The sequence below is a fragment of the Elephas maximus genome, chromosome 15 (assembly GCF_024166365.1).
Source record: "Elephas maximus indicus isolate mEleMax1 chromosome 15, mEleMax1 primary haplotype, whole genome shotgun sequence".
In the NCBI taxonomy this organism is placed as follows: Eukaryota; Metazoa; Chordata; class Mammalia; order Proboscidea; family Elephantidae; genus Elephas; species Elephas maximus.
Window position 1 is genome coordinate 440,555 of NC_064833.1, and position 22,609 is coordinate 463,163.

The 22,609-nt window shown below is 64.5% G+C and overlaps 5 protein-coding genes across 34 annotated transcripts; 2 read left to right on the forward strand and 3 right to left on the reverse strand.

Annotated features, from left to right (window-relative positions):
* Nucleotides 1-3: 3 nt before the first annotated feature.
* On the forward strand, nucleotides 4-6,263 carry RECQL4 (RecQ like helicase 4). Of its 14 annotated transcripts, XM_049854367.1 has the most exons (19): nucleotides 9-265; nucleotides 339-436; nucleotides 808-948; nucleotides 1,126-2,098; nucleotides 2,227-2,334; nucleotides 2,431-2,514; nucleotides 2,597-2,689; nucleotides 2,758-2,894; nucleotides 3,114-3,197; nucleotides 3,282-3,470; nucleotides 3,562-3,741; nucleotides 3,818-3,953; nucleotides 4,030-4,292; nucleotides 4,367-4,637; nucleotides 4,708-4,837; nucleotides 4,919-5,269; nucleotides 5,386-5,539; nucleotides 5,784-5,892; nucleotides 5,988-6,112. In XM_049854367.1, the coding sequence occupies exons 1-19, from the start codon at nucleotides 82-84 to the stop codon at nucleotides 6,110-6,112; spliced, it is 3,810 nt and encodes a 1,269-aa protein (XP_049710324.1). In that variant the 5' UTR covers nucleotides 9-81. The 14 variants fall into 14 exon arrangements, with proteins under 14 accessions (XP_049710327.1, XP_049710319.1, XP_049710323.1 ...); XM_049854364.1 differs by having other exon boundaries at nucleotides 5-265; nucleotides 1,126-1,709; nucleotides 1,800-2,098; ... (1 more) ...; nucleotides 4,919-5,463; nucleotides 5,988-6,263; XM_049854360.1 differs by having other exon boundaries at nucleotides 5-165; nucleotides 232-265; nucleotides 3,114-3,470; nucleotides 4,919-5,463; nucleotides 5,988-6,263.
* On the reverse strand, nucleotides 2,863-8,698 carry MFSD3 (major facilitator superfamily domain containing 3). 2 transcript variants are annotated; one of them, XM_049854419.1, is made up of 5 exons: nucleotides 7,441-8,698; nucleotides 6,903-7,050; nucleotides 6,706-6,815; nucleotides 6,515-6,624; nucleotides 2,863-3,188 (listed from the first exon to the last, which is right to left on the reverse strand). In XM_049854419.1, the coding sequence occupies exons 1-5, from the start codon at nucleotides 8,174-8,176 to the stop codon at nucleotides 3,156-3,158; spliced, it is 1,137 nt and encodes a 378-aa protein (XP_049710376.1). In that variant the 5' UTR covers nucleotides 8,177-8,698; the 3' UTR covers nucleotides 2,863-3,155. The 2 variants fall into 2 exon arrangements, with proteins under 2 accessions (XP_049710376.1, XP_049710375.1); XM_049854418.1 differs by lacking the exon at nucleotides 2,863-3,188 and adding an exon at nucleotides 6,270-6,443.
* A 1,653-nt stretch (nucleotides 8,699-10,351) lies between these two features.
* On the reverse strand, nucleotides 10,352-13,815 carry GPT (glutamic--pyruvic transaminase). 3 transcript variants are annotated; one of them, XM_049853963.1, is made up of 11 exons: nucleotides 13,652-13,815; nucleotides 13,435-13,524; nucleotides 13,235-13,343; nucleotides 12,940-13,073; nucleotides 12,575-12,806; nucleotides 12,363-12,442; nucleotides 12,131-12,267; nucleotides 11,846-12,020; nucleotides 10,909-11,064; nucleotides 10,698-10,810; nucleotides 10,448-10,629 (listed from the first exon to the last, which is right to left on the reverse strand). In XM_049853963.1, the coding sequence occupies exons 1-11, from the start codon at nucleotides 13,811-13,813 to the stop codon at nucleotides 10,539-10,541; spliced, it is 1,479 nt and encodes a 492-aa protein (XP_049709920.1). In that variant the 5' UTR covers nucleotides 13,814-13,815; the 3' UTR covers nucleotides 10,448-10,538. The 3 variants fall into 3 exon arrangements, with proteins under 3 accessions (XP_049709919.1, XP_049709920.1, XP_049709918.1); XM_049853961.1 differs by having other exon boundaries at nucleotides 12,563-12,806; XM_049853962.1 differs by lacking the exon at nucleotides 10,698-10,810 and having other exon boundaries at nucleotides 10,352-10,629; nucleotides 12,563-12,806.
* Nucleotides 10,919-22,217, forward strand: LOC126058720 (uncharacterized). Of its 13 annotated transcripts, none has more exons than XR_007513269.1 (8): nucleotides 10,921-11,091; nucleotides 11,841-12,033; nucleotides 12,143-12,205; nucleotides 12,375-13,093; nucleotides 15,673-15,791; nucleotides 18,140-18,290; nucleotides 18,918-19,269; nucleotides 19,889-20,385. XR_007513269.1 is itself a non-coding variant. In XM_049853964.1 (3 exons), exons 1-3 carry the CDS (start codon nucleotides 21,155-21,157, stop codon nucleotides 22,153-22,155), a joined length of 648 nt encoding a protein of 215 aa, XP_049709921.1. In that variant the 3' UTR covers nucleotides 22,156-22,217. The 13 variants fall into 13 exon arrangements, 1 of the variants encoding a protein (XP_049709921.1); XR_007513273.1 differs by having other exon boundaries at nucleotides 10,924-11,091; nucleotides 12,885-13,093; XR_007513276.1 differs by adding an exon at nucleotides 21,532-22,217 and having other exon boundaries at nucleotides 11,841-13,093; nucleotides 19,889-20,093.
* Nucleotides 13,807-20,638, reverse strand: PPP1R16A (protein phosphatase 1 regulatory subunit 16A). Of its 2 annotated transcripts, XR_007513264.1 has the most exons (11): nucleotides 20,379-20,638; nucleotides 19,360-19,430; nucleotides 19,122-19,267; nucleotides 18,085-18,188; nucleotides 17,893-18,017; nucleotides 17,646-17,771; nucleotides 17,488-17,563; nucleotides 17,271-17,400; nucleotides 16,899-17,064; nucleotides 15,800-16,572; nucleotides 13,807-13,896 (listed from the first exon to the last, which is right to left on the reverse strand). XR_007513264.1 is itself a non-coding variant. In XM_049853960.1 (10 exons), exons 1-10 carry the CDS (start codon nucleotides 20,635-20,637, stop codon nucleotides 16,198-16,200), a joined length of 1,578 nt encoding a protein of 525 aa, XP_049709917.1. In that variant the 5' UTR covers nucleotide 20,638; the 3' UTR covers nucleotides 15,787-16,197. The 2 variants fall into 2 exon arrangements, 1 of the variants encoding a protein (XP_049709917.1); XM_049853960.1 differs by lacking the exon at nucleotides 13,807-13,896 and having other exon boundaries at nucleotides 15,787-16,572.
* Nucleotides 22,218-22,609: the final 392 nt, after the last annotated feature.

Genomic DNA, 22,609 nt, shown 5'->3' on the forward strand with positions numbered 1-22,609 from the left:
ACGCCTGCCCGCCCCCGCCCTGCGCCCCCATTGGCTGGCCGGCCCGACACCGGCGGCGGGAGGTTTGCGCGCGGGAGCGCCATGGAGAGGCTGCGTGACTTGCGGGCGCGTCTGCAGGCTTGGGAGCGCGCGTTTCGGCGGCGGCGCGGGCGAAGGCCGGGCCAGGTGCGGGCTGCTCGGGGCAGGAGCGGGCGGAGGGCGCGGCCGGGGACTGACGCCCTCCCTCCACAGGCGGACGTGGCGGCGGCGACCGAGGAGACCCAGGGTGAGCGTGGTGCCGGAGCGGGGTCGCGGGGCCCGTGGACCGGTGCAACCCTGACCCCTCTCCGCCCTCCCAGCGCTCTACCGGGAGTACCGCGACCTGAAGCAGGTCCTGGGCCAGGCAGGCGGCGTCCGGCCCCGCAGCCCTGAGCAGGCCGCTCCTGTGACGACCCAGGTGATACTTGTCGTCCGATCACCCGCCCATTTGAGGGTGGGGAGGAGGGCTGGGCGGGTTCCTGGGGGGCTGGAGAGGGGTTAGGAGCTCTGGTGGCTCTGTGACTAGAGCGCTCGGCTGCTTGCCGAAAGGTTGGCAGTGGGAACCCACCAGCCACTTCTCGGGAAGGTGTGACTGTCTAATTCCGTAAAGACTTACAGCCTCAGGAATTCTTTGGGGCCATTTTAGTCTGTCCCATGCAGCCACTGGGAGTCGGGAACAACATGACGGTAGTGGGTTTGGGTGGGTTGGGGAGGGGGCGGAAACACTTAAGTCCTGTGTCGCTTTCCAGCCTCTTCCTGTCCCGAGCCCCTTGCCATCTCCCCCTGTAGGAGCTGGAGCCCACCTGCTGGGGGCCTCACCTGAATCGGGCTGTGAGGCAGAGTCCACACCCTACCCCAGCACCCAGCACCCAGAGGTCCGTGCCAGACTATGGGAAGAGGCTTAAGGCCAATCTAAAGGGCACCCTGCAGGTGAGGGGCATGCTACACACAGGTATGGTCACCTGCACTAACTTAGGATCTCACTCGCAACTTCTTTTCTGTCCCAGCTTCCCTGTGCCCAATCACTGAGGGTGGGGGCCCTGGGACAGCTTTCAAAATCTGCAGCAGCCAGGACCTGAGCTGTTTGCTGGTGTACCCTCTTTCCAGGCTGAGCCAGCCCTAGGCCATGTACCCCGGGCTCCACGAAGACCCTCATCTGAGACACCTGCCCTGGGGCTGCCAGACACAGGGACTACCCTCACCTCTCCAGGACTCAGCCAGGTGCCCCCCCAGTGCCCTGGGCCCCAGCCAAGGCCAGGCCGGCTCAAGCATCTACAGTCATCCCTGAGCCTACGGCTGGGCTCCCTGGATCCTGGCTGGCTGCAGCGATGTCACGATGGGGCCCCAGATTTGCTGGGGGTTCCCGGGGCCTGCAGGCCTAGCCTAGGTGCAGAAGAGCTGTGCAGCCCTGGTGAGGGGTCACAGCCTCCCACCTCAGGTGTGCTGGCCGCCCCTCGTACCTGCAGCGGTTCTGAGGCTCCAGTGCTAGAGGGAGCCAGTGACAATAAAAGGAGCGTTCAGCCCAACAAGAAGCAGAGACAGAGTGGGGATGCTGGGGGGGCCCCTTCACAGGCTCAGTGGGACAGCAGCTATGTGGGACCCCAGCCAAAGGATGCTGGGGCTGCAGAGCCTAAGGAAGACCCACTGGGGGAGCAGTCACCTCGGCCTCCCAGTGGCCCCACAGCACCCAGGTACCTGGCTTTGGCCACCAGGTGGGTCACCTCTGAGTTGAGCTGGGTGCGAAGGGCTGTGGGCACAGCCCACCCTGACATCTCTCCTAGGTCTACTCTCCAGGAAGGGGGCAACTACGTGAGGCTCAACCTGAGGCAGAAACGCTACGTGCGGGGCCCAGCCCTGCGGGGCAGTCAACTCCGAAAGCAGGTGAGGTGGGTGGGGAGTGCCCCTCACCCTTACCTTGTCTGCACCCTTGTGACCTGTTTCTCTGTCTCCCAGGTGTGGAAGCAGAAGTGGCAAAAGAAACAGGAATGTTTTGGGGGCAGTCACCCCAAATCCACATTCAAGAATTCATGTTTCCGCTGTGGGCAGCTTGGCCACTGGGCCTCCCAGTGCCACCAGCCAGGTGGGTCCCATCCAGAGAATAGGTCAGGCTTGGGCAGCAGCAGGGGGTGCGGGGCAGGCATTGTGTTCTTTACGAGGGATACTTTTGGCCTAAACAAGAGGCCTTACCTCCCTCCCACCCCGGCCCAGAGCCTGCCCCAGCCCAAAAGAAGGGCACTAGAGACGAGGGCACACAGCTCCTGTCTATTCTAGAAGAAGTGGCCCAGAAGACAGGTGCTGCCCACTGCAAACTTTCTGGTGAGTGGGGGGTGCAGCAGGACAGCAGCTGTCTTACTAAGATGGTTCTAACCCAGCTAGCACCCACCCCACACCCTCTGCTGTCTGATCCAGCAGATGAGGACACTGCATCTGCCAGGCCCCATACACCCAATGTGGTGCTCCCGCTCTACCTGCCAGGACCCTTGGGGCAGGTGGCAGGTGAGCAGATACTGCCACCCAGAGCCTTCGGTGGGGAGGGGGTGATCCAAATGCCACACTGACCCAGTGCCTATGTCCCCAGAAACCCCACCTGAGGTATTCCAGGCCCTGGGGCAGCTGGGGTACCAAGCCTTCCGCCCCGGGCAGGAGCAGGCGGTTATGCGGATCTTGTCAGGTGAGCCAGGGGCCAGGGCCAGGGGAGCTGTGTGGGCAGAGCCTCCTGCTGACTCCTGGGCCCCACAGGTATCTCCACCCTGTTGGTGCTGCCCACGGGTGCCGGCAAGTCCTTGTGTTATCAGCTCCCAGCACTGCTCTATGCCCAGCGCAGCCCATGCCTCACAATAGTCATCTCCCCGCTCCTGGCGCTCATGGATGACCAGGTGTGTGGGGGCTGCTGTTTCCTACCCACTCCCACCCCAGCCTGGCTGTCGTCAACCCCCCAGGTCTGTTTGTGGCCTATAAGTACACATGGCAGGCCAGACCTTGCCCTTAGGGTTTGGAACCCTCAGTCTAAAGATCCAGAGTTCTGGTCCAGGCCTTCTGTCCCAGAGAAGGCATCTGGGGGAGACAGGCCATAATGGGTGAGCTCCTGCCTCCAGGTGTCGCACCTGCCTCCAGGTCTGAAGGCCGCCTGCCTCCACTCAGGCATGAACAGGAAACAGCGGGAGGGTGTCCTGCGGAAGGTGAGAGGCGTGGTCTCAGAAGAGGGTAGGTGGGGGGGACACCTGGGCTCTGCCTCCATTCTGCCTCTGGCTCTGCCTCTCCAGGTTCTGGCGGCCCAGGTCCATGTGCTCATGCTGTCACCTGAGGCGCTGGTGGATGCTGGAACAGGGGGCCCTGTCTGCCTGCCCCCCGCCTCACAGCTGCCCCCAGTGGCATTTGCCTGCATCGATGAGGTGCATTGCCTCTCACAGTGGTCCCACAACTTCCGGCCCTGCTACCTCCGCGTGTGCAAGGTGCAGCTGTCTGCCTGCGGGAACGGGGCTGAGGGGGGCTGGCACAGGGCAGGGCAGGATGGGACAGAGCCCTCACCCCTCTGCTCGGTAGGTGCTGCGGGAACACATGGGCGTGCACTGCTTTCTGGGTCTGACAGCCACCGCCCCACGCAGCACTGCCCTGGATGTGGCCCGGCATCTGGGTGTGACTGAAGGGCCAAGCCCCAGTGGGCTCCCAACCATCCCTACCAACCTGCACCTGTCTGTATCCATGGACAGAGATCCTGAACAGGTAGAGCTGTGCAGGCCGGGAGTGCCCCCCCAGCCCCTTTGCACCTCCCCCCCTTCCACTGACTACCCTCCCCCAGGCCCTGGTGACGCTGCTGCAAGGGGAACGTTTCCGCAGCCTGGACTCCGCCATCGTCTACTGCAACAGGCGCGAGGACACAGAGCGTGTCGCCGCCCTCCTCCGCACCTGCCTGCACAAGACCCCAGGCCCCAGAGGTGAGCTTCAGGTGGGCTCGGGCCCACATGCAGCCCACAGTGCCAGCCCCATTCCACCATCTGTCTTTGTCCCCAGGTGGCGTCCCTGAGGCTGTGGCCGAAGCATACCACGCTGGCATGTGTGCCCAGGAGCGGCGGCGGGTGCAGCAGGCCTTCATGCGGGGTCGGCTGCGTGTGGTGGTGGCCACAGTGGCCTTTGGAATGGGGCTGGACCGGCCAGACGTGCGGGCCGTGCTGCACCTGGGACTGCCCCCGAGCTTTGAGAGCTACGTGCAGGCCATAGGCCGGGCGGGGCGCGATGGGCAGCCTGCCCACTGCCACCTCTTCCTGCAGCCCCAGGTACATGCCATGGTGGCTGCCCCCTCCCTCACACAAGACACTCCTATCCTCTCCCCTCACAATGCTTTGCGCAGGGGGAAGACCTGCAGGAACTGCGCAGGCACGTGCATGCCCACACCGTGGATTTCCTCACCGTGAAGAGGCTGGTGCAGACCGTGTTCCCCCCCTGCTCCTGTGCCCACCCGTCTCCGGAGGGCGGTGGGAAGAGAGAGCAGGTCACACTCCCACCAGAGACTAGGCAGTGTGGCAGCCAGGACACACCCTCTGGGTCAAGCGCCTGCCTGGGCCATACACGGGCCCTTCCTGTGCAGCCGATGGAGCAGACCCTGGACATGCCCCAGGAGGGTAAGGACCTGGGGCTGGAGGTTGGGCTGTTCCCATGCCCCTGCATCTCCTGACTCTGCTCTGCCACCAGCCATTGAGACCCTGCTGTGCTACCTGGAGCTGCACCCACAGCGCTGGCTAGAACTACTGGCACCCACCTACGCCCACTGCCGCCTGCACTCCCCGAGGGGCCCCGCTCAGCTCAGTGCCCTGGCCCTCAGGTGAGCATGTGCCCACACTTGGGGGTGGGGACAGTAGGATGGGGGCCGGTGGTCACACGCCCCTTCCCACCCTGGGCACAGGTGTCCCCCTGTGGCAGTGTGCCTGGCCCAGCAGCCACCTGAAGACACAGGTGGTGGCAGCAGCTCCGTGGAGTTCAACGTGGTTGAGCTGGCAGACTCCATGGGCTGGGAGCTGGCCCCCCTGCGGCGGGCCCTGTGTCAGCTGCAGTGGGACCAAAATCCCAGGTCAGGGATGCCGCAGGGCACAGGGGTGCTCGTGGAGTTTGGGGAGCTGGCCTTCCACGTACACTGCCCCAGGAACCTGACCGCCGAGGAGAAGGACCAGCTTTGCGAGTTCCTGCATGGCCGTGTGCAGGCGCGAGAGCAGGAGGCCCTGGCCCGCCTGCGCCGCACCTTCCAGGCCTTTCACAGGTGTCAGGGGCGGGGGAGGGGGCAGGGCCCAGGCTGCCCGTACTTGTACCTTGTTCTTGCCCCCAGCCCATCCCCACCCCGAGGCTGGGCAGCACTGACAGGTTCCTTCCCCGCAGCGTGGCCTACCCCAGCTGTGGGCCCTGCCTGGAACGGCCTAATGAGGAACGCAGCGTCCAGCTCAAGACCCTGCTCAGGTGCTACTTTGAGGAGGAGACACTGGGGCCTCAGGGCATGGAGGACGAAGAGGGCCCAGAGCCTGGGCAGGCCAGAGTGAGTGCCAGCCTCTCCTGGCACAGAATAGGGTTACTGAGGGGACCTGGCCAAGCACAGGTGGGAGCAGTGACATACATACATACACACACCTGCCTGACACTGTGACGGGTTCTGTCCTGCCTCCCCAACCAGAAGAACCCGAGGCGGCTGTAATTGGGGGTAAAGCCCCCAGGTACCCCCAGCATGTGGAAGCACCCTACTGTAGCAGCGCAGGGAAGGCTTCTCACTCATCCTACTCCAGCTTCAGGATTGGGAGGACCAGATCCGCCGAGACATCCGCCAGCTCCTGTCCCTGCGGCCGGAGGAGAAGTTCTCAGGCAGGGCTGTGGCCCGCATCTTTCACGGCATTGGTGAGAGGCTGGGGGCCTGGCCCTGGCACAGCAGGGGCTGAGAGCCGGAACCGGCCAAGAGCCCTCACAACCCCTCTGTGTCCTGTTGACCACAGGAAGCCCCTGCTATCCAGCCCAGGTGTTCGGGCGAGACAGGCGCTTTTGGAGGAGGTACCTGCATGTGAGCTTCCACGCCCTGATGCGCCTGGCCACGGAGGAGCTGCTGCTGCGGGGCCACTGATCACCCTGGGCAAAAGCGCACCAGCAGGGCTGTGGGGGGCAGGGGCCCCAAACGTAGAATAAAAGGACCTTGACTATCTTCAGAACCCTGCTTCCCAACAGCAGTTTCATGCACTGCACACACAGCCAGGGCCCCGCACACTCGTTTTTATTGGCTACTAGGCCAAGGAGCTGGGTGCCAGGCCCAAGTAGAGAGTGGGCACAGCCGAGAGAGCCAGGAAAAGGGAGAAGCAGGGCCACAGCCCCAGGCTGTCGGCCAGTGCCCCAGCCAGCGTCCCCAGCAGCAGCTTTCCCAGCAGCTCGAGGGTGGCCAGGAGGCTGTAGTGTGTGGCCTGGGGGAGAAAGAGGATCAGAGCCTGGGGGCATCCAGCCTACAGCCCCCCAGCCCCACCATGCCCCTCACCTGCAAGGCACTGTGTGCAAGCTGGCTACACCGCATCATCAGAGTGAAGGTAACAGTGGTGACCAGGCCCCCCAGGAAGTGCTGCAGACACAGGCTCAATAAGGCCAGCCCTGTAAGGGAGGGCTGAGGTCAGCAGGGCCCAGGGCTCCAGCTGTCCCCCCACAGTTGGCCCTCACCTTTCAGGGCTGTACCTGGGCCCACACTGGTCCCCAGGGCATCCAAGTGAAAGAGTAGAGCAGTTTGGCACGCAAGGCCCACCAGGCGGAGCTGCAGCACTGGCCTCAGGAGGGGCAGCGGCTGCCTGGGGGAGGGGTAGGGGTTGGACAGGTCAGGGGGTGCAGGGAATGGGGAGGGTTGGCAGGTTGGGGGTGCAGGGAGTTGGGCTCACCGGTGCCTGGCCAGCAGGGCCCCACCCAGAGAGGAGCCAGCGATGGAACAGGCCACTGCACCCATGCCATTCCACAGTCCTAGCTCCGGGGCAGAGGCGCCATGGTCCAGCAAGAGAAGTGGGAACAGGCTGCCAGCGCCCTGCTCACCTGTAGGGTAGAGGGTGATGGGGGCACCCTCAAACCTGGCCCCCTCTTCCTTCTCCCCAGCTGGGGCCCCATTCTTTTTCTACCCAGCCAGGTCCCTGCCCTGCCTCTCTCCTGGGCCCAAACACCAGCCCCAGCAGGCAAATAGCCCTGGAAGAAAACGGCTTTATGCCCAGGGTCAGCACAAAATGGCCTCAGCAAGACCTGGGGCTGTCGCTGGAGCAGGGAAACAGAAGGAATGAGTCTCAATTGCAGTCCTGGACTTGACTCACAGGTTGTACCCCAAGAGCTGGGGGGGGGCAACCCCACAAGTGGGCTCCAGAGACCCTGGGGACCCACCTTAGCTGCCCCCAAGCCCCAGCCCTGTATTGCCTGGCTCAAGGCCTCACTCACCCAACTTGTAGGTAAGCACGAAGCCGGCCATCCACAAAGTCCCAGGCACAGCCAGCAGGGCCTGCAGGTGGTGCCCAGGGTGAGGGGCTGGCTCTAAAGGCTGAGATTGTGACAGCTGCTGCAGGGCTGGTGAGGCCCAAGCCAGTGCAGCAGCTAGCAGATAGGTGACAGCCAGGAGCAGGAAAAGCAGGGGCCAGGAGAGAGTGGGCACCAGGGCCAGCAGCCCACCCCCAGCCAGAGCCGCTCCCAGCTTGTAGGCAACCACCTGCACTGTGTTGCCAGGGCCCAGCTCGGTTGGTTCCAGGAGCTGCACAGCCAGTGTGTCGAGGGCCACGTCCTGCACGGCTGCTCCCAGGTTTAGCAACAGAAGCAACACTGCTGCGGAGACCGGCAGCCCAACCTGGCCAGCCTCTGCTGGAGGCAGCGCTGCCAGCAGCGCACACACTACACCCAGTGCAGCCGTACTGAGCGCCAACCAGACCCGTGGAGGGCCCCTTGTGTCCACTAGTGGGGCCCACACCAGCTTGAACAGCCATGGCGCATACAGCCCCTTGGCCAGCCCCACTCGCGTCAATGAGAGGCCGCGGACCCGCAGCAGCATAGGCAGCAGGCCAGATTGCAGCCCGTAGGGCAGGCCTTGCACCAGGTAGAGGGCGGCCATCGACAGCAGCTTTGCACGCGCGGCTGGAGCCAGCAAAGGGTCCAGGGCAGCGGCAGAGTGGGAGCGCCGGGCCATGGCGGTCCGGCTGGGTGCAAGACGCCGTCTGAGTGGGGCCAGAGGTCACAGCCGCGGGGAGGGCAAGTCAGGTTCCAGGTGGGCCTAACAAAGTATGGTCGGGTCAGGATAGGGTCAGAGGTCACAATTCGGCTTGGATTTGGTGATGGGGTCAGGGTTGGACAGGTGGGGTCAGGACTCGCGCCCTCAGGTCCTGGGGGTGTTAATGCCTCAGAAGAGCCGAAACTGGGTCCAAATTGCGGCGAGAGAGGTAGTTCCTCCCAGGGGTGGATGCTCCAGACACGCGAGGGGGTTCCGGGGAGAAAGGAGGCCCCGGGATGCAGGCATGTTTCGCGTGGCAGCAAGTAAAGCGCCCAGGAGGGGAACGCCTCCAGCGGCGGGGGCTCGCAGGCTCCACCTGCGTCCACTTCACCCCGAGTCCGGCACCGCCCGCTCTGCCGCCGCCCGACCTCTAGCACCCTCCCGCTTCTGCAGACCGGGAAGCTGAGCGCCGGGCAGACGGTCCTTGAGATTCCAGCACCGGAAGTCCGCCCGGAAGCGTCGGGAAACTGCGCGGCGGTCATAGACAAATTCAACCCAGCTAGAGCGTCGGCCCTCCTGCTCCCTAGCGCCTCCGGTGGTAAACCTGGGTAAAGGCGCCAGGCCGAGCTCATGGGACCCCTGTCTCATAAAAAAATTCATAGACACGCAAATATACACTGAAATCGTCCGAGAATGGGAGAGGATCAGAGGGAAGCTGCAGAGGAACTGAACGTAGGAATCAACCTGTACCCGTGGCCCCATCCTCTCCTCACAGTGATCACCAGCCCTGGTCCTTAGCCAGGGTTATCAGATTGGGCCCCCAATCTGTGAGTTGGACCCTAACTCTCCTGTAGTGCTTCTTAGTGTCAGACTGACCTGGGACTTGGTTGCTACAGTGAACTGGGCCCGGTGCCTCCCGGAACCCCCATGGAGGGATGGGTGAGCCTCTTCACAGTGCCACTATCTACTTCTGGATATCCCCACTATGGGGTCCCCCCCCCCCCCGCCCAACCACCACCACAACCACCTTGCTTGTGGCTGCAGAAGACCTCGGAAGGCAGGGGCTTTGTGTCAACGGTCTGGGCCCAGGGTTCAGCCAGGACACAGCCATGCTGCCCTCAACGCCCTTCGGTGTCCAGGTGACAAGCAGGTCCTGTCTCAAGTTCGTGGGTCCCTGAAGCTGGCCCAACCCCTGGGCCAACTGGTGGGCAAGTGAGTCAATGAACAGCCCCTGCTGCTGAAACCACTGTGAGCTGGTTTTCTGTTACTGGCAACATATTCTTGGGCCTCAAGTTTCCTTATCTGTGAAATTACCAGCCCAACCTCAGAGGACCGCTTGTGCAGATGAAGCAAGTAATCCCCAGCAGCATTGTCTTCAAAACTTCCCTCTGCATTCCCCTTCCAGAGCTCGCTCAAACTTTGGACCTCTGCGCTCTCTCCCTGCCCCCCAGTCCCTCCCCTCCAAAAGACTGCATTTCCACTTGGATGTCACACAAATGCACCCTGTACACTTCAAACCCAACACCCCATTCACTCCTTCCCTCCTGCTCTCCCAGAGCCCCCTGATGGGGGCACCACGACCAACTGTCAGCCCAGTTAAGAGAAAACCAAGACTTCACCGTTGAGCTCTCACTGTCACTCTCTGTACCCTGAGGGTCACTGTCCAGCCAACTTCTTATGGCTTAACATTTCCCCTGTGCTGCTAGGGAAGAGCTGTACAGTCCAGGAGCAGTACCAGGATGGGGGATTCCCCTTTCTATGTCTTCTTCAGAAAAGGCTATTTTTTTTCTGACCTGACCACCCTGAGCCTCCTGCTCCTGTGATTTTTTGAGAAGCCACACCCTCTCACCTAACAGCTCTGGAGTCTCCCCCTGAGGAGCCTGCCCTCGTATCTTTATTCTCTTTAGAGTATGCAACTCTTTCTTCCCTCTGGAGGCTCCACCCAGGATGCACTGGCCTTGGCAGGAGGAACAGACCCAAAGAGGCTGTCTCCTCTGGGAGCCCGTCTGGATCCTGGATCCTCCTCCCACCAGAATATGCTGCCCCTCGAAAGACAGGAAGAGTGTCCACTCAGGGCTGGGTCCCCAGGCCTGCACAGAACCAGCAAGGAAAGGCATTTAGGAGTTGAGAAAGCCAGGGTCGCACGCAGAGCCTCCAGAAAGCCACCAGGGAGTCAGGCTGTGTCCCAGTTTTATTAGGAGCCTGCAGAGAGGCAGGGGCGCAGCTCTCTAGGCAACAAGAGCGAGTCCAGAGGGCCCCAAAAATTCCCAGGGTCCTGGGCACGGTGATTCCCAGGGTGGCCCTGCCGGCTTGGCCTGGTCTGCGCAGTCCCCAGACGGTCTCAGGAGTACTCGAGGGTGAACTTGGCGTGGAACTGACTCAGCTTCTCCAGCAGGGCCCGCAGCTTCTCCATGGGGGGCAGAATGGTCATCCTAAAAAACGGGGGATTGTCAGCGGAGGGGACTGCATGTGGACAGGGGCTGTGCGAACCGGGCCTCACCGGAAGTGGTATGTGCCTTCCAGCTGCCCGAAGCCGCTCCCGGGCACCACGCAGATGCCGGTCTCCTCCAGCAGGCGCATGCAGAAGAACATGTCCGGGGCCAGACCCAGCTCCTGAGGCCCGGGCGGGTCAGGGCGGGGAGGCAGGCCCCGCCCCAAGCCCGGCCCCGCCCCAAGCCCGGCCCCGCCCCCAAGCCCGGGCCCCGCCTGACCTGCGCGCGCTGCACGGCGCGCGGGGGCAGCTGCACGCGGGGGAAGGAGTACATGGCGCCCTGCACCGGGTTGCAGCGGATGCCGGGAGCCTCGCTGAAGATCTGCTCTGTGAGCTTGGCCTTGGCCGCCAGTTCGGCCAGCACTGCCTGCCTCTCCTGAGGTCACAGCGTGAGGGACGGCCGGTGAGAGCGCGCGGGGGGCGCGGCCCCGCCCCGTTCCCGCCCCCATTCCCGCCCAGGCCCCATCCCTCTAGGCCTCCTCTGCCCGCCCGGACCACTGGCTCCGCTCTCGTCCCGCCCCTTCCAAGTCCCGGCCCCCCGGCCCCCAGGCCCCCCGGCCCCCAGGCCCCCCGGCCCCCAGGCCCCCCGGCCCCCAGGCCCCCCGGCCCCCAGGCCCCCCGGCCCCCAGGCCCCCCGGCCCCCAGGCCCCCCGGCCCCCAGGCCCCCCGGCCCCCTGGCCCCCTCCCGCTCCTCGCCCGGCCCCCAGGCCCCCAGGCCCCCTCCCGCTCCTCGCCCGGCCCCCAGGCCCCCAGGCCCCCTCCCGCTCCTCGCCCGGCCCCCAGGCCCCCCGGCCCCCTCCCGCTCCTCGCCCGGCCCCCAGGCCCCCAGGCCCCCTCCCGCTCCTCGCCCGGCCCCCAGGCCCCCAGGCCCCCAGGCCCCCAGGCCCCCAGGCCCCCAGGCCCCCAGGCCCCCAGGCCCCCAGGCCCCCAGGCCCCCAGGCCCCCAGGCCCCCAGGCCCCCGGCCTCCCGCTCCTCGCCCGGCCCCCAGGCCCCCTCCCGCTCCTCGCCCGGCCCCCAGGCCCCCAGGCCCCCTCCCGTTCCTCGCCCGGCCCTCAGGCCCCGCTTCCTCCGGTGCTCGTCCCGCCTCTCCCCGCCCCTCGCCGCCCCCTCCCCACTGCCGACCTCCCTTACCGCCCCCTCTGCGCCCCCAGCTCACCGCCTGGAACTGCGCAAAGGAGGGGTCGGAGGGCTGGGGCGGGCTGACCGCCGTGTGGAGCAGGGCTTGGCCGGGCACCGGCGGGCACAGCCGCACGCTCATCAGTTTCAGCATCTGCCGCTGCACCGCGGCGTCCATGTTCACGACCTCCACGTAGCCGCCGCGAAACCCGCACCTGCCGGGGCGAGGTGGGCGTCGAGGGTGGCCCGGGGAAAAGGGGTCGGCCTGGCAGGCCGAGTGGGTCCGGCCGCTCCAGGGCCCCTTGAGCCCCTGTCCCGGACGTACTCGCCCATGTAGCCCTTGGAAACGGAGTGGAAGGAGGCGAGCTCCTGCTGCGCGGCGTACGGCGGCCCCATTTCGGTGAGCACCTTCTTGAAGGAGTGGAACTGCGAGCCCTCCGCGTACACGTTGTCCTGGTACACCTGGGGAGGCGGGCGGGCCGTCAAGGCGGAGCCGCGCGCCCTTCCCCTCCCCTCGCTCCGCGCGCTCCCCGGCCCCCGCGCGTCCTAGCTGGTACCTCGTCAGCCAGCAGGAATAGGCGCTCCTCGAAGGCGAAGCGGATCACGGCTTCGATGCACTCGCGGGTCTGCACCTGCCCTGGGGGCGTGGGGGCGCGGCACGACCGGGTCAGCTGAGGGCGCACACTGCTCCTGAACGGGAACGGGGCAGGGCGGGGCCGCGCCGGGAGGGGCAGGGTCGCGAGGCGGGGCGGCGCACCGGTGGGGTTACCGGGGTTGATGACGCAGAGCGCGCGCGGGCGGCATCGGTCGCGCGCCTGGACCAGCGCGCGCCGCAGCTCGCTCACGTCGAGCGCCCAGGCGTGTTCCTCGTCCAAGTAGTAGTTCACTTGCGCGGCGTCGAGCTCGGCCAGCGTGGCGGAGTAGAGCGGGTACTGCGGGATGGGGATGAGCACGCCCGTGCGCGTGCGGCCCTCGCCGGCCACCAGCAACTTCAGCACCGTCTGCGGGGGACCGGGACAGGGCGTTTTGTGGGGGCACGGGCCCAGGCTGCCCCAGGGACTGCCGATCTCTCTTCCCAGCCACCGTGCTGCACGCAAAAGGCCACTGTGCCTTCCTGCCCTAACCCCGGCCTACCACTATGGCGTCGCTGGCTCCTGTGGACAGGAAGATGTTGTTGGGGTCTGAGGGGATGCCTCCGTCGCGCCGCTCGATGTACTGCGCCACGTCCTCGCGGATCAGCTGGATGCCGGAGCTGACGCTGTAGGCCCCTAGGCTCAGGGAAGGGCAGGTGAGGGAGCAGGGTACCCCACAGTCCTCCCGCAGGGATCCGCCCCCTCCAGTGGGCAGATCCACCCTTTCTCTGAGACCTCCTCTCTCTAGTTCCTACCCTTCCTGGGACTTGGGCCTCGTCTGGGCACCCGGAACTTACCCAGGCTGTGGCCCCCGCAGGCCTGCAAAATGCGCTCTGCCCTTCTCTTGGCATCCTTGGGGAAGTGGGGGCTGCTCAGGAGCTCAGGGTCAACACAGAGGGCCAGGACCTGGGAGAGCCAAGTGTGAGCCTGGGAGGACCAAGTGTGAGGTCAGGGAAGGAGGGCCAAGCCGGAGGGGGCTGGGACCTTGGAGCCTCACCTGGCGCATGAAGGTGATGGGCTTTTGCCCCATGGCCTGTGCGTCCCCGATGTTGGCACGGATGACTTCGGTGAAAGGTTTCTTCATGCCCTGGGTGGAGTGGGGGCAGTGAGACGCCTTGGCCTTACCCCCCTCTGGCCCTACCTGCCACAGGGCTGGGGACAGACCCGGCTGCTCAGGTGTAGCCTAAAGAACAGCAGTGGGCCCAGGGCCATACCTGGCGCAGCTCCTGCTCCAGCTCCAGGGCACGAAGCATGATGGGGCCACGTACCGCATATTCCACCCTGCGCACACACTGGTTCATGGTGTCCAGCGTCAGCACCTTTTCTTTCAGCCCGTTCATTGCAACCTGCCCCTGGTCACCTGCCCTCAAGGCCATGACCGTTCTCAGGCTGGGCAGGAGAGAAGCTCAAGAGGCAGCCTCAGGATCCAGAAGCAGCAGGCTGGAGGCTGGGGGTTGGGCTGGGAAAGGGGAGCCTGGCTAGAAAGGCTGGAGTAAGAGAGCGCCCTCTTTTGCTGTAGCCTGCTAGCCCGCTGAGAGGGACAAAAAAGACTGAGGAAGGTGCTGGGCCGGCCTGGCCCTGCCCCACCCGCCTGGGCACAGTTCTGCTCCAGGGAGCCAGAGGGAGTGGGTAAGGACACAGGCGGGGCTTGGGTCGAGGCCCAGTGCCTGTCCCCGTGGTAGGGTAGCAGGAGACCCAGAGTGGGGGGTAGAGACAGACAGATAGTCATGCATGGCTGTGGTTTGAGAAGATCTGAGGGGCTGAGTGGGAGAGGGAAAGGTGGGCTGAGCGCCTGGGAAGAAGGGAGCCTGGGCCCAGGGGGCCCTGAGGGGTTCAAAGAGCTGGGCAGCAGTGAACAGGGAAGAGATAGCATGGTGATACGGTGCACTGCTGTGGTGAGACAGGAGCCCGGCAGGGACTGGCCAAGGCCTAACCCTCTTGGGCCCCCATCTTTGCTTGGGCCAGCACACCCGTCTCCTAGGTAACCGAGCCAGGCCTCCTCAGGAATCCTGGGGGCCGTTGGGGAAGGGGAGTGAGGTATTCAGATTCTGGGTTTCATCCACCCTTCCCAGCCTGGCGGCTGCATCCTGAACACTACAAAGGCCCAGTGGTCGGACCTTGGTCCCCAATCAGAGGCTTCAAGGCTCCATTGTGGTTCTGGGAGAGGAGGCTGGGGACAGGGAAAGGCTACTCTGGGTCCTTCTGATGCCTCAGCTGCCCAGAAGGTTGTCCTGCCCTTTCACTACTCACCCAGCCTAGGGCTGCCCTTGAGGCCACACTCTAGGGCCTGGCGGAGCAGAAAGTGACCTGAGCTTCCCTTCCCAATTGCTTCTGATTGGTGGGTGGAGTGGGAAACAAGTTGGGATAGGCCCTCAGGGCCCCGCCTCCACAGGCCTGCCAGGTGCTGATAGGCCATGCCCAGGGGTGGCCTCCCTGGTGGCTGCCAGCTGGCTTCTGAGTCTGGGCAGAGGGTCAGGGAGCTGGCCTTCTGAGCTGGGCTGTGGGTGGCTGGTTGGGCTGGAGGGGGAGCCCTGGCTCCCTCTGGTCTTGCTAGTCCCCTGATGGCTGGGAGGGAAGCCCAGGGCAGCTGTCCCTGCCCGCAGTCTCTCACCTCAAATTTCTTGGCTCTGCTGTCACTGTGATTTCCTAGCGTACAGGCTTCCCCTCTGCCTCCAGTGGGAATACCGGTTAATATGGGCCCAGTCCCAGGCAGGGCCAGCCCGCTCCCGTCCCTGGCAGCAGGCCCCAAGAGGCATCAGGTGGACCTTTGGCAGCTTCACTGCCCCACACTAAATTTAATACCCCCCCCATGCCTGCTCCCACTCCTCCCCCAGCCCTGTGAGGATAGCCCTCCGACCACAGACACCTTGAGAATGGCTGGCCCCAGGGATACCGGGCTGTCCCAGTGGGCCCCAGGCACAGAGGGGAGGGGAGGCCCAAGCCCACCACACCCAGCACTGGTGGCATATGTGCAGGCAGTGCCCTCCACCAACCCACTGAAGGCTCCTAAGGGGCCCCTCACCCTGACACACTGTGCCTGGCCAGCTTAGAGCTGGAGTGGCCAACTGCTTGTCCCTTCTGCCAGCCCAGGCGGAACTGGCAGCAGGCCCCTGGGTCAGGGCTGCATGCCAAGGACCCCTCCCCCCAGGGAGGTTTCTGACACCACTTTGTACCCGCCTCCCCTCTCTGGCTCTGGCTCAGCAGTGCCAAGGAAAACAGCCCCCTCCCTTTCCAGGCCAGAGTCCCTGGCCCTCCGGCATGGACACCCCCAGTCCTGGCCCCTGAGGAGCCTCCCTCCACAGCACTCTGCTCCCCTTGGGGAAGCAAAGACTTAAGAGGACTCTGGAAGATGCAGTAAGTACCAGGCTTCTTGCTCCCGGTTGTGGCCTTTCCCACACAAGGGCTGCGGCTGCCACAGCAGGCCTTAGCGTGCACCTACAGGCCCCAGAAGAGTGCTTGCAGGGGTGGGGTGGGGCACGGTGGCAAGGAGCCTAGGGCCCAGCAGCACAACTTGCTCCCCAAGTGGGGACGGTGGCCGGGTGGAGACATACAACACAGCACAGTGGCAGGCGGTCCTTTTTATCAACAGTCACAGATAGAAGCAGTCTCTGCAGCCCAGCCCCACTCAGATATGGCTTCCACCCCATGTGGTCGGTCCTTAACAGGAGGGTTAGGCCCATGCTGGCCGCCTGCCCACAGCACCAGAGCACACTCTGGGTGGGCATCCAGGGTGGGGCCTGCAGCAGGACCCTCAACTGGGTCACATGAGCAGGCAGCATGGCCTCTTCTCCCCAGGGGCTTCCTCCGAGGGGGCTGTCAATTTGAGCAGGGGCGGGTCCCCGCCAGCCCCAGAGCCGTACTCAGACTGGGGGGTCTCAGTGTCAGCAGACAGGCCAGAATTGGGGGCCCCAGGCCCCTCAGGTAGGGGTTGCTGCAGCTTGGCAGTGGCTCGCTGGCGCTTGAGCTCCGCCAGGGTGTGGTGGGCCTTGTCCCTCCCAAGAGTTTCAGCCGTGGAGCTGTCAGGAGGGCTCAGCTGGTAGGAGACACTGCGGTCCAACCGCTTGGAGTACAGGTGCCGCCCCAGGGGGCTCCCCACACGGCCGTTATGTGGGTGGGCAGCCTCAGGGTCTGCCTCCTGTGGATGGAGCCAGGCCAGTGGACGTCAGGGGGTGCCCCTTCCTCTCCCCAGCCTTGAATGTACTAGAGGCAGAGCAGTAGTGGAGGAACAGATGCGGGGGAGGGGGGCAGCAGGCCCCTGGCGGGGCCGCTAACCTGCACTAGAGACATAGGTCACTGGGCCCTGCAGCACCACCCCAAGGGAGCTGCTGGTGCATGGGAGAAACCAAGGCACGGGACTCCAGGTTATACAGCCATGGTGGGAGGGACTCAGATCCACCCAGGTCTGCCCTTTTGGTTAGCACTTCATCCTGGAGACAGGGCAGCACAGGGGCCGGCACTCACCTCAGGGGGTAGTGGCTGGAGCTCAGCATTGGTCTGGCGGTCCTCATCCTCCTCAGGGGGCTCAGGGCTGGTCAGTGAAGGCTGCTGCCACACTATAGCCTCCTGGGCATGCTCCTTGCGGTACAGGCTGGAGCGCTGGGTCAGGCTTGCCCGCCTCACCACCTTCCTGGGGGAGGGGGAGGCGAAGGGCTGGGGAAGCCACCCACCCAGCTGGCCCTGCCCTGGGGACTCCAAGCTCCAGCTGGCACATCCGTACACCAACCGACGTCACCAGGCCCTCCCCGTGTCAGGGCAAAGCACAAGGGGCAGGGCCGGTATGGGGACGGTGCCAGTTGGCAGGGTGCTGAGAGGGTGGGTCGTGTCAGCACTCACCCCCGGCTACCAGCACTGGAAGTGCGGCGGCGCAGCAGGGAGCGCCGGTGGCCCTGAGCCCGCAGGAGGGCGTCCCTCTTGTGCTTCAGCTCCAGCAGCTTGGCCCGCACCTCCTCGTCTCCACACACGTCTGGGGGAGGGGGACCGCAGGTGTCACATGGTGGCCCTCCCGCCTCCCTGTGGGCTAGTCTGGGGGCAGGACCCCTATGAGGCTCACCGAGCGGGGTCTCATCCATCAGGGACTTCCCGTTCAAGTCCGCCCCATGTGCCACAAGCAGCTCCACCAGGTGCACCTGCGGGCAGCGGATGGGGTGCACGCTGAGGCTGACGGAGCCTGGGGCATGCCTCCACCCGTGTCCCTGCCACCGCACCCACCTGGCCCCAGTAAGCTGCTGCGTGCAGCGGCTCCCAGCCGTCACTGTCTTTGGCGCTCAGGCTGGCCCGGTGCTCCAGCAGCAGCGCGGCTGCCTCCCCAAACCCGTTGGCTGAAGCGATGTGTAGCTGCAGGCAAAGCGCCAGCCCTGAGTGTGGGGGAGGGCCAAGAGGAAGTCCCTCCAGGGCTCCCCAAACCCGGTGGCATCCCTGGCTGGCTCGGATCCCGACCCTGAGGCCCCACCCTCACCAGCGTGGCCCCATGGTCCCGGGGGGCATTGAGGTCCGCCCCCTCATGCAGTAGGCACCGGACGTCCTCCAGCATCCGCAGCTCTGGTACACCCCGTGCATCCTCGATGCTCTCCTGGGTGATGCCTGCGGAGCGGCAGGCTCAGACGCTTGTCTGCACAGCCCCACCCCGCGCTGTGGCTCCCTCACTCACCACGGTCGGCCATGGCTGTCTCCAGACAGTCCAGCGTTTGCTCGTCTTCACACAGGTCATAGGGCATATTCCCGTCGGTGTTGACCGCCAGGAGATCGGCACCACTGGGGAGAAAGCGGGGCTTGGGAGAGGCTCCAGCCGGCACCCAGCCCTATGAGGAGGATGGCTGCAGGGGTGCCGCCACCAGGCCCTCCCAGACGCACAAGGTCCTGGCCCCTGGCAGCCCCCTCCTCTCAGGGTCCTCCCTCTGCCCAGGGCTGCCCAGTACTGTGCAGAGCGGATGCCCAGACGGTGAAGGTACACAGGAAGGCCCCCTGGGAGGTGCAGGGACCCTGGGAGCCCAGGGAACAGAGGGCACTGAGGGGGGAGCAGACCCATTTTGGTTAGGAGACCCTGTGGGGCAGCAGGATTGCTGCCTAGGGTAAGTGGAACCCAGGGCAGAAGGAGCTGGGGGCCAGGCCTTGGTCTGCAGCTCTTGGAGCTCCAGTCTGCACCAGTAGCCCCTCCTAGTCCACAGCGCCTGTGTGTGAAGGGGACACACCTCATCCCCACAGCTCCAAGGATGGACAGAGTGAGCATAGGGCTCAGGAGCTATGGTGAGGGTGGGACCCCACCCTCTGGACCCTGGTAAAGCCAGCGTCCTCTCCCCATGCTGGCTGAGGTCAGTTCAGGAGCCCAGTCCCTGGTCTGCCCTCTTCCTCGCTAAAGTTAAAGGCCCCACCTGTGCCCCAGGTCCCTCCTTCAGGGTCGCAATTTGGCTCTCTGCTCTCTCTCCTTTTCCAAGTCTATTCTCATCATTTTGACCAAGATTTCTTGGGCCTCTTTTTGCGCAGACCCTGGAGAGGCAGTAGTGCCTGATGCACCTGCCCCAGGCCCCGCTCCAGCCCCACCCCCCAAGCCAGGATGCAGGCATGATCTGCACAACCAAAGGTGGGGACACAGGAGGCCAAGGGCTGGGCTATTTCTTCAAGGAGAAGACATCCCCTCCCTGCTGCAGTTGCCCTGGTTCCGAGGCTGCACCTGTTCCCAGGCCCTACCGGGCAATGAGCAGCTCCACCAGGTGCAGGTGGCCACAGGTGGCTGCAGCATGCAGGGGCGTCCAGGACTCACTGTCACAGGCATTGACGTCGGCCCCAGCCTCCAGGAGCTGCTGCACCATCTCCCGGAAGTCGTCGATGCAGCACTGTGAGCCACAGGGACCTGAGTGACTGGATCACATCTGGGCCCCACCAGCCCCCTCACCCCCACCCCCCAGCCCCTACAGTGCACGCTGACCTGGTGTAGTGCCGTCAGGCCATCCTCATTGGCCAGGTTGGGGCTGACACCGCTCTCAAGGAACTGACGGACTGCAAGGAGGAGGGAGACTGTGGTCAAGACTGGGGTAGAGGTTTTGTCCAGCCTGCACGCTACCCCTGGTCCCCATTGCTGCAGTCTAGAACCTACCCAGGCCCCTGTGCTCCAGGCCACCTGGGCCCACTGTACTTGGGGTCCCTGTGGTACAGACAGTGGTACAGATGGTAGAGGGATCGCAAAGCCCAGGGCAAGGGCTCAGAGGCCAGGAGCCCAGGCATCCTATCTGCCCCGGCCAGGCCCGGATGTACGCCTTAAGCTGTGCCCTCAGGAGAGGGAGCATATGGGGCAGGCCTGCCCGTAGGGAAGGCTGTAGGGAGGTGTGGGGCCTGGGGGGTGTCAGCACCCCTCTAGAGCAGAATCCTCTGGAGCCCAGAGGGGCTATGTTCACACAGGGACGTTCTGGGGTGTGACCTGGACTATCCCTCTCCTTCCTTCTGTCCTGCTGCCACAGTGCCCTAAGACCAGCCTGGAGAGGACGGGGATTCCCAGGGGCTATGGCCAACCTCCCTGCCTCAATGAAGGCAGGTGGCCTCAACCCAGCATTGGGCTTGGAGTGCGAGGGCTGGAAGGCAGCTGTCCACTGCTGAGCACCCTCTCACAGGATCCATGGCGACATTTGACCCCTCAGGGCCTGCCTGCCCCACTAGGATGTTCAGGTAAGGAGGGAGGAAGTGAAGAACCCACAGAGGTGGGGCATCGCGTGGGGGGAGGGTAGCTCCACGGCCCCACCCTGCCCTGCCCTGTCCAAGATTGCTCCCTAACACAGCCCACACGGTGACTGCCTGGTGGGGTGCCCAAGGCAGCTGCAGCTGAGGCCGGAGCCCAGCACAGGAGGGTAACAGAGCCAAAGCAGGGCCTGCCTGTGCCTGGGCACTTGTGGAGAGGGGTGCTGCCTGGGGCCCAACAAGATGGCCGCTGGCTGGGTCTCTGCATCCACATACCTTCCTCGAGGTCGTTTCGGGCAGCAGCCTCCAGGAGGACGACACCAGGAGGGAAGAGGACCCGCTTCTCCAACCGGCCACAGTCTGTGCTCCGCCACGGTTGCTCCCGGGGGTCCTTTCTGCCGTGCGCCTCCTTCTCGGCCTGGGCCCACAGCCGCACTTGCTGGGCACGCCGCTTCTGGGCGTGCTTCAGCCGCTCCTGGGTGCTCATCCGGCCCACCATGGGCATCTCTGCCAGCAGCTCCAAGTGCTCGGCCATGGCAGGGGCTGCAGCTGGCGTGGCAGCTCAAGGGGCCCGCGGAGGGGCACAGGGGCCTGGCCTGTGGGGCGGCTGGCTGTACTGGCACCCTCAGGGGGCATCCCCTCCCCAAGGCACAGGCCCTCCGCCACTGGCAAGGCCAGGTCGGGAGGCCCTGGAGTTCACCAGGCTCAGGCTGACCTGAGGGCACAGCCCCAGTAAGGGAGCAGCTGGGAAGGCACTGCGGCCCACTCACCAGGCCACCTGGCACCTTAGCTGCTTGGCCAAGCTGGGCCTCACTTCCCTCTCAGGGTCAGGGTGCACAGCCTGTGGGAAGCAGCTGCAGGAACTGGCCGGCCTCGGTCCAGGGTCTGAAGCTAATTACCCAGATAACAGAGTCACAGCTTCCTGGCACCTCGCCAAGGGGGAAGGGCACACAGGGGCCAATCGGCAGCAGCCACCTGTGACCCCTGAGTCTTAGAAGCCCTGCTGCTCACCTTTCAGGCCTCAGGACCCTGGGTGGGGCCTGCGAACAGCCATGGCCTGGCCTCCCCTTACCCCCACAGTGTATGGCCCAGGGTGCTGTCAGGGCACAAAGGCCTGTGGGCTGGGCCACTCAGCACGTGCTCACAGTCCTGGGCCCCAGGTGCATGGGGGGCTGCTGTGGGGAGGCTGTCTAGGCGGCCAAGGCCCTGAGGGCAGGCAGGCTGGCCAGTCTGCGGAGTCACCTTTTCCGGCAGCACAAACACAGAGGAGCTGGAGCACCGGCCTGAAGAGGAAGCACATCAGAGCAGGCTGGTGCACTGCAGGGCAGGCTCTGGGAACCCAGGTCCCTGCCCCTGGGCCTTGGCAAAACCATGGGCTCAGTGCCATCTCCAGGGGCTGACCTGTGTGGGGCCCACCCTCTCCCCACAGAGAGCACTGCACAGTGCAAAGCTGCAAGCACAGGGCAATGGCAGGCTGGTGCCCCGAGGGCTCATCATCTCCCTGGGGGACCGAGGACCAGGGAGGGACAGGTTAGCACCTCAGGACCCACAGTCCGGGGACTTGGGAGGCTCCTGGGCTGCTCTCGGACTGCCATCCTGGGCACACTCCCCCTGGGCTGCTGTCCCAAGAAAGACCACCTCTCCAGGTGCCAGAGTCCTGCCCAAGCCCCTCTAGAGACAGCTTCCCAAACCCCAGGAGGGCCAAAGGGCCATGTCTGACAGCACCTGGGCTGCTCCCCAGTCCACACAGATGATGATACTGGCCCTAATCCCCGTATGAGCTCCCTTTCCCTGCAGGCCACCCACAGCATGCTGGGACCTCCATATTCTGCCACACCTAGCTGTGGGACCTCAGAGAAGGCACCTGGAGAGCAACCCCTTGCCCCTGCCCATTCCACAGTCCCAGGCCAAGGAGAGGACCCTGCAGAGCACTCCAGGCTGCCCGTATCTACAGAGGGGCCCTCACGGGGCTTCAGGGGCCAGCTTCACTTCTCAGAGACTGCACCAATGTCGGTGCCAACTCCTTATTCCGCTAACCTTAAAGGATTTTTAAGAATCATCTACTACCCCATCCTTTCATAAAATAAACAATATTCTAAGTGCCTTTCTCCTTCTCCAAAAGAAAAGACAACCTGAGAACAGAAAACAGTTCTTTGGGTTGAAAATGTCGTTTTGAGCTGGGGTACCCCACCCATTCCCGCTATGGCTGCAGTGGACAGAAAGCACCACATTGGGTCCCTGAAGCACGAGGGAGGCTTGCTCTGCCCTTCCAAACACATGGGCCTCACCTCTACAGGCCAGTCTTCCAGGCCCCCCTGTGAGGCCGGCCCCCCTGAGAGCCCCTTAGCAGGCACTCCTTGTCAAAAGCTCTTGAGGGAGGTCTCAGGGTGACCTAGATTGGATAACTTCCCTGCTCCAGGGCCCAGCTTTCTCCTCTAAGGTAAAAGCAGCTATCCAAGGTGACCCAAAAACTGGACATCCATGCTGAAATGGGGTGCCCGTCCCAA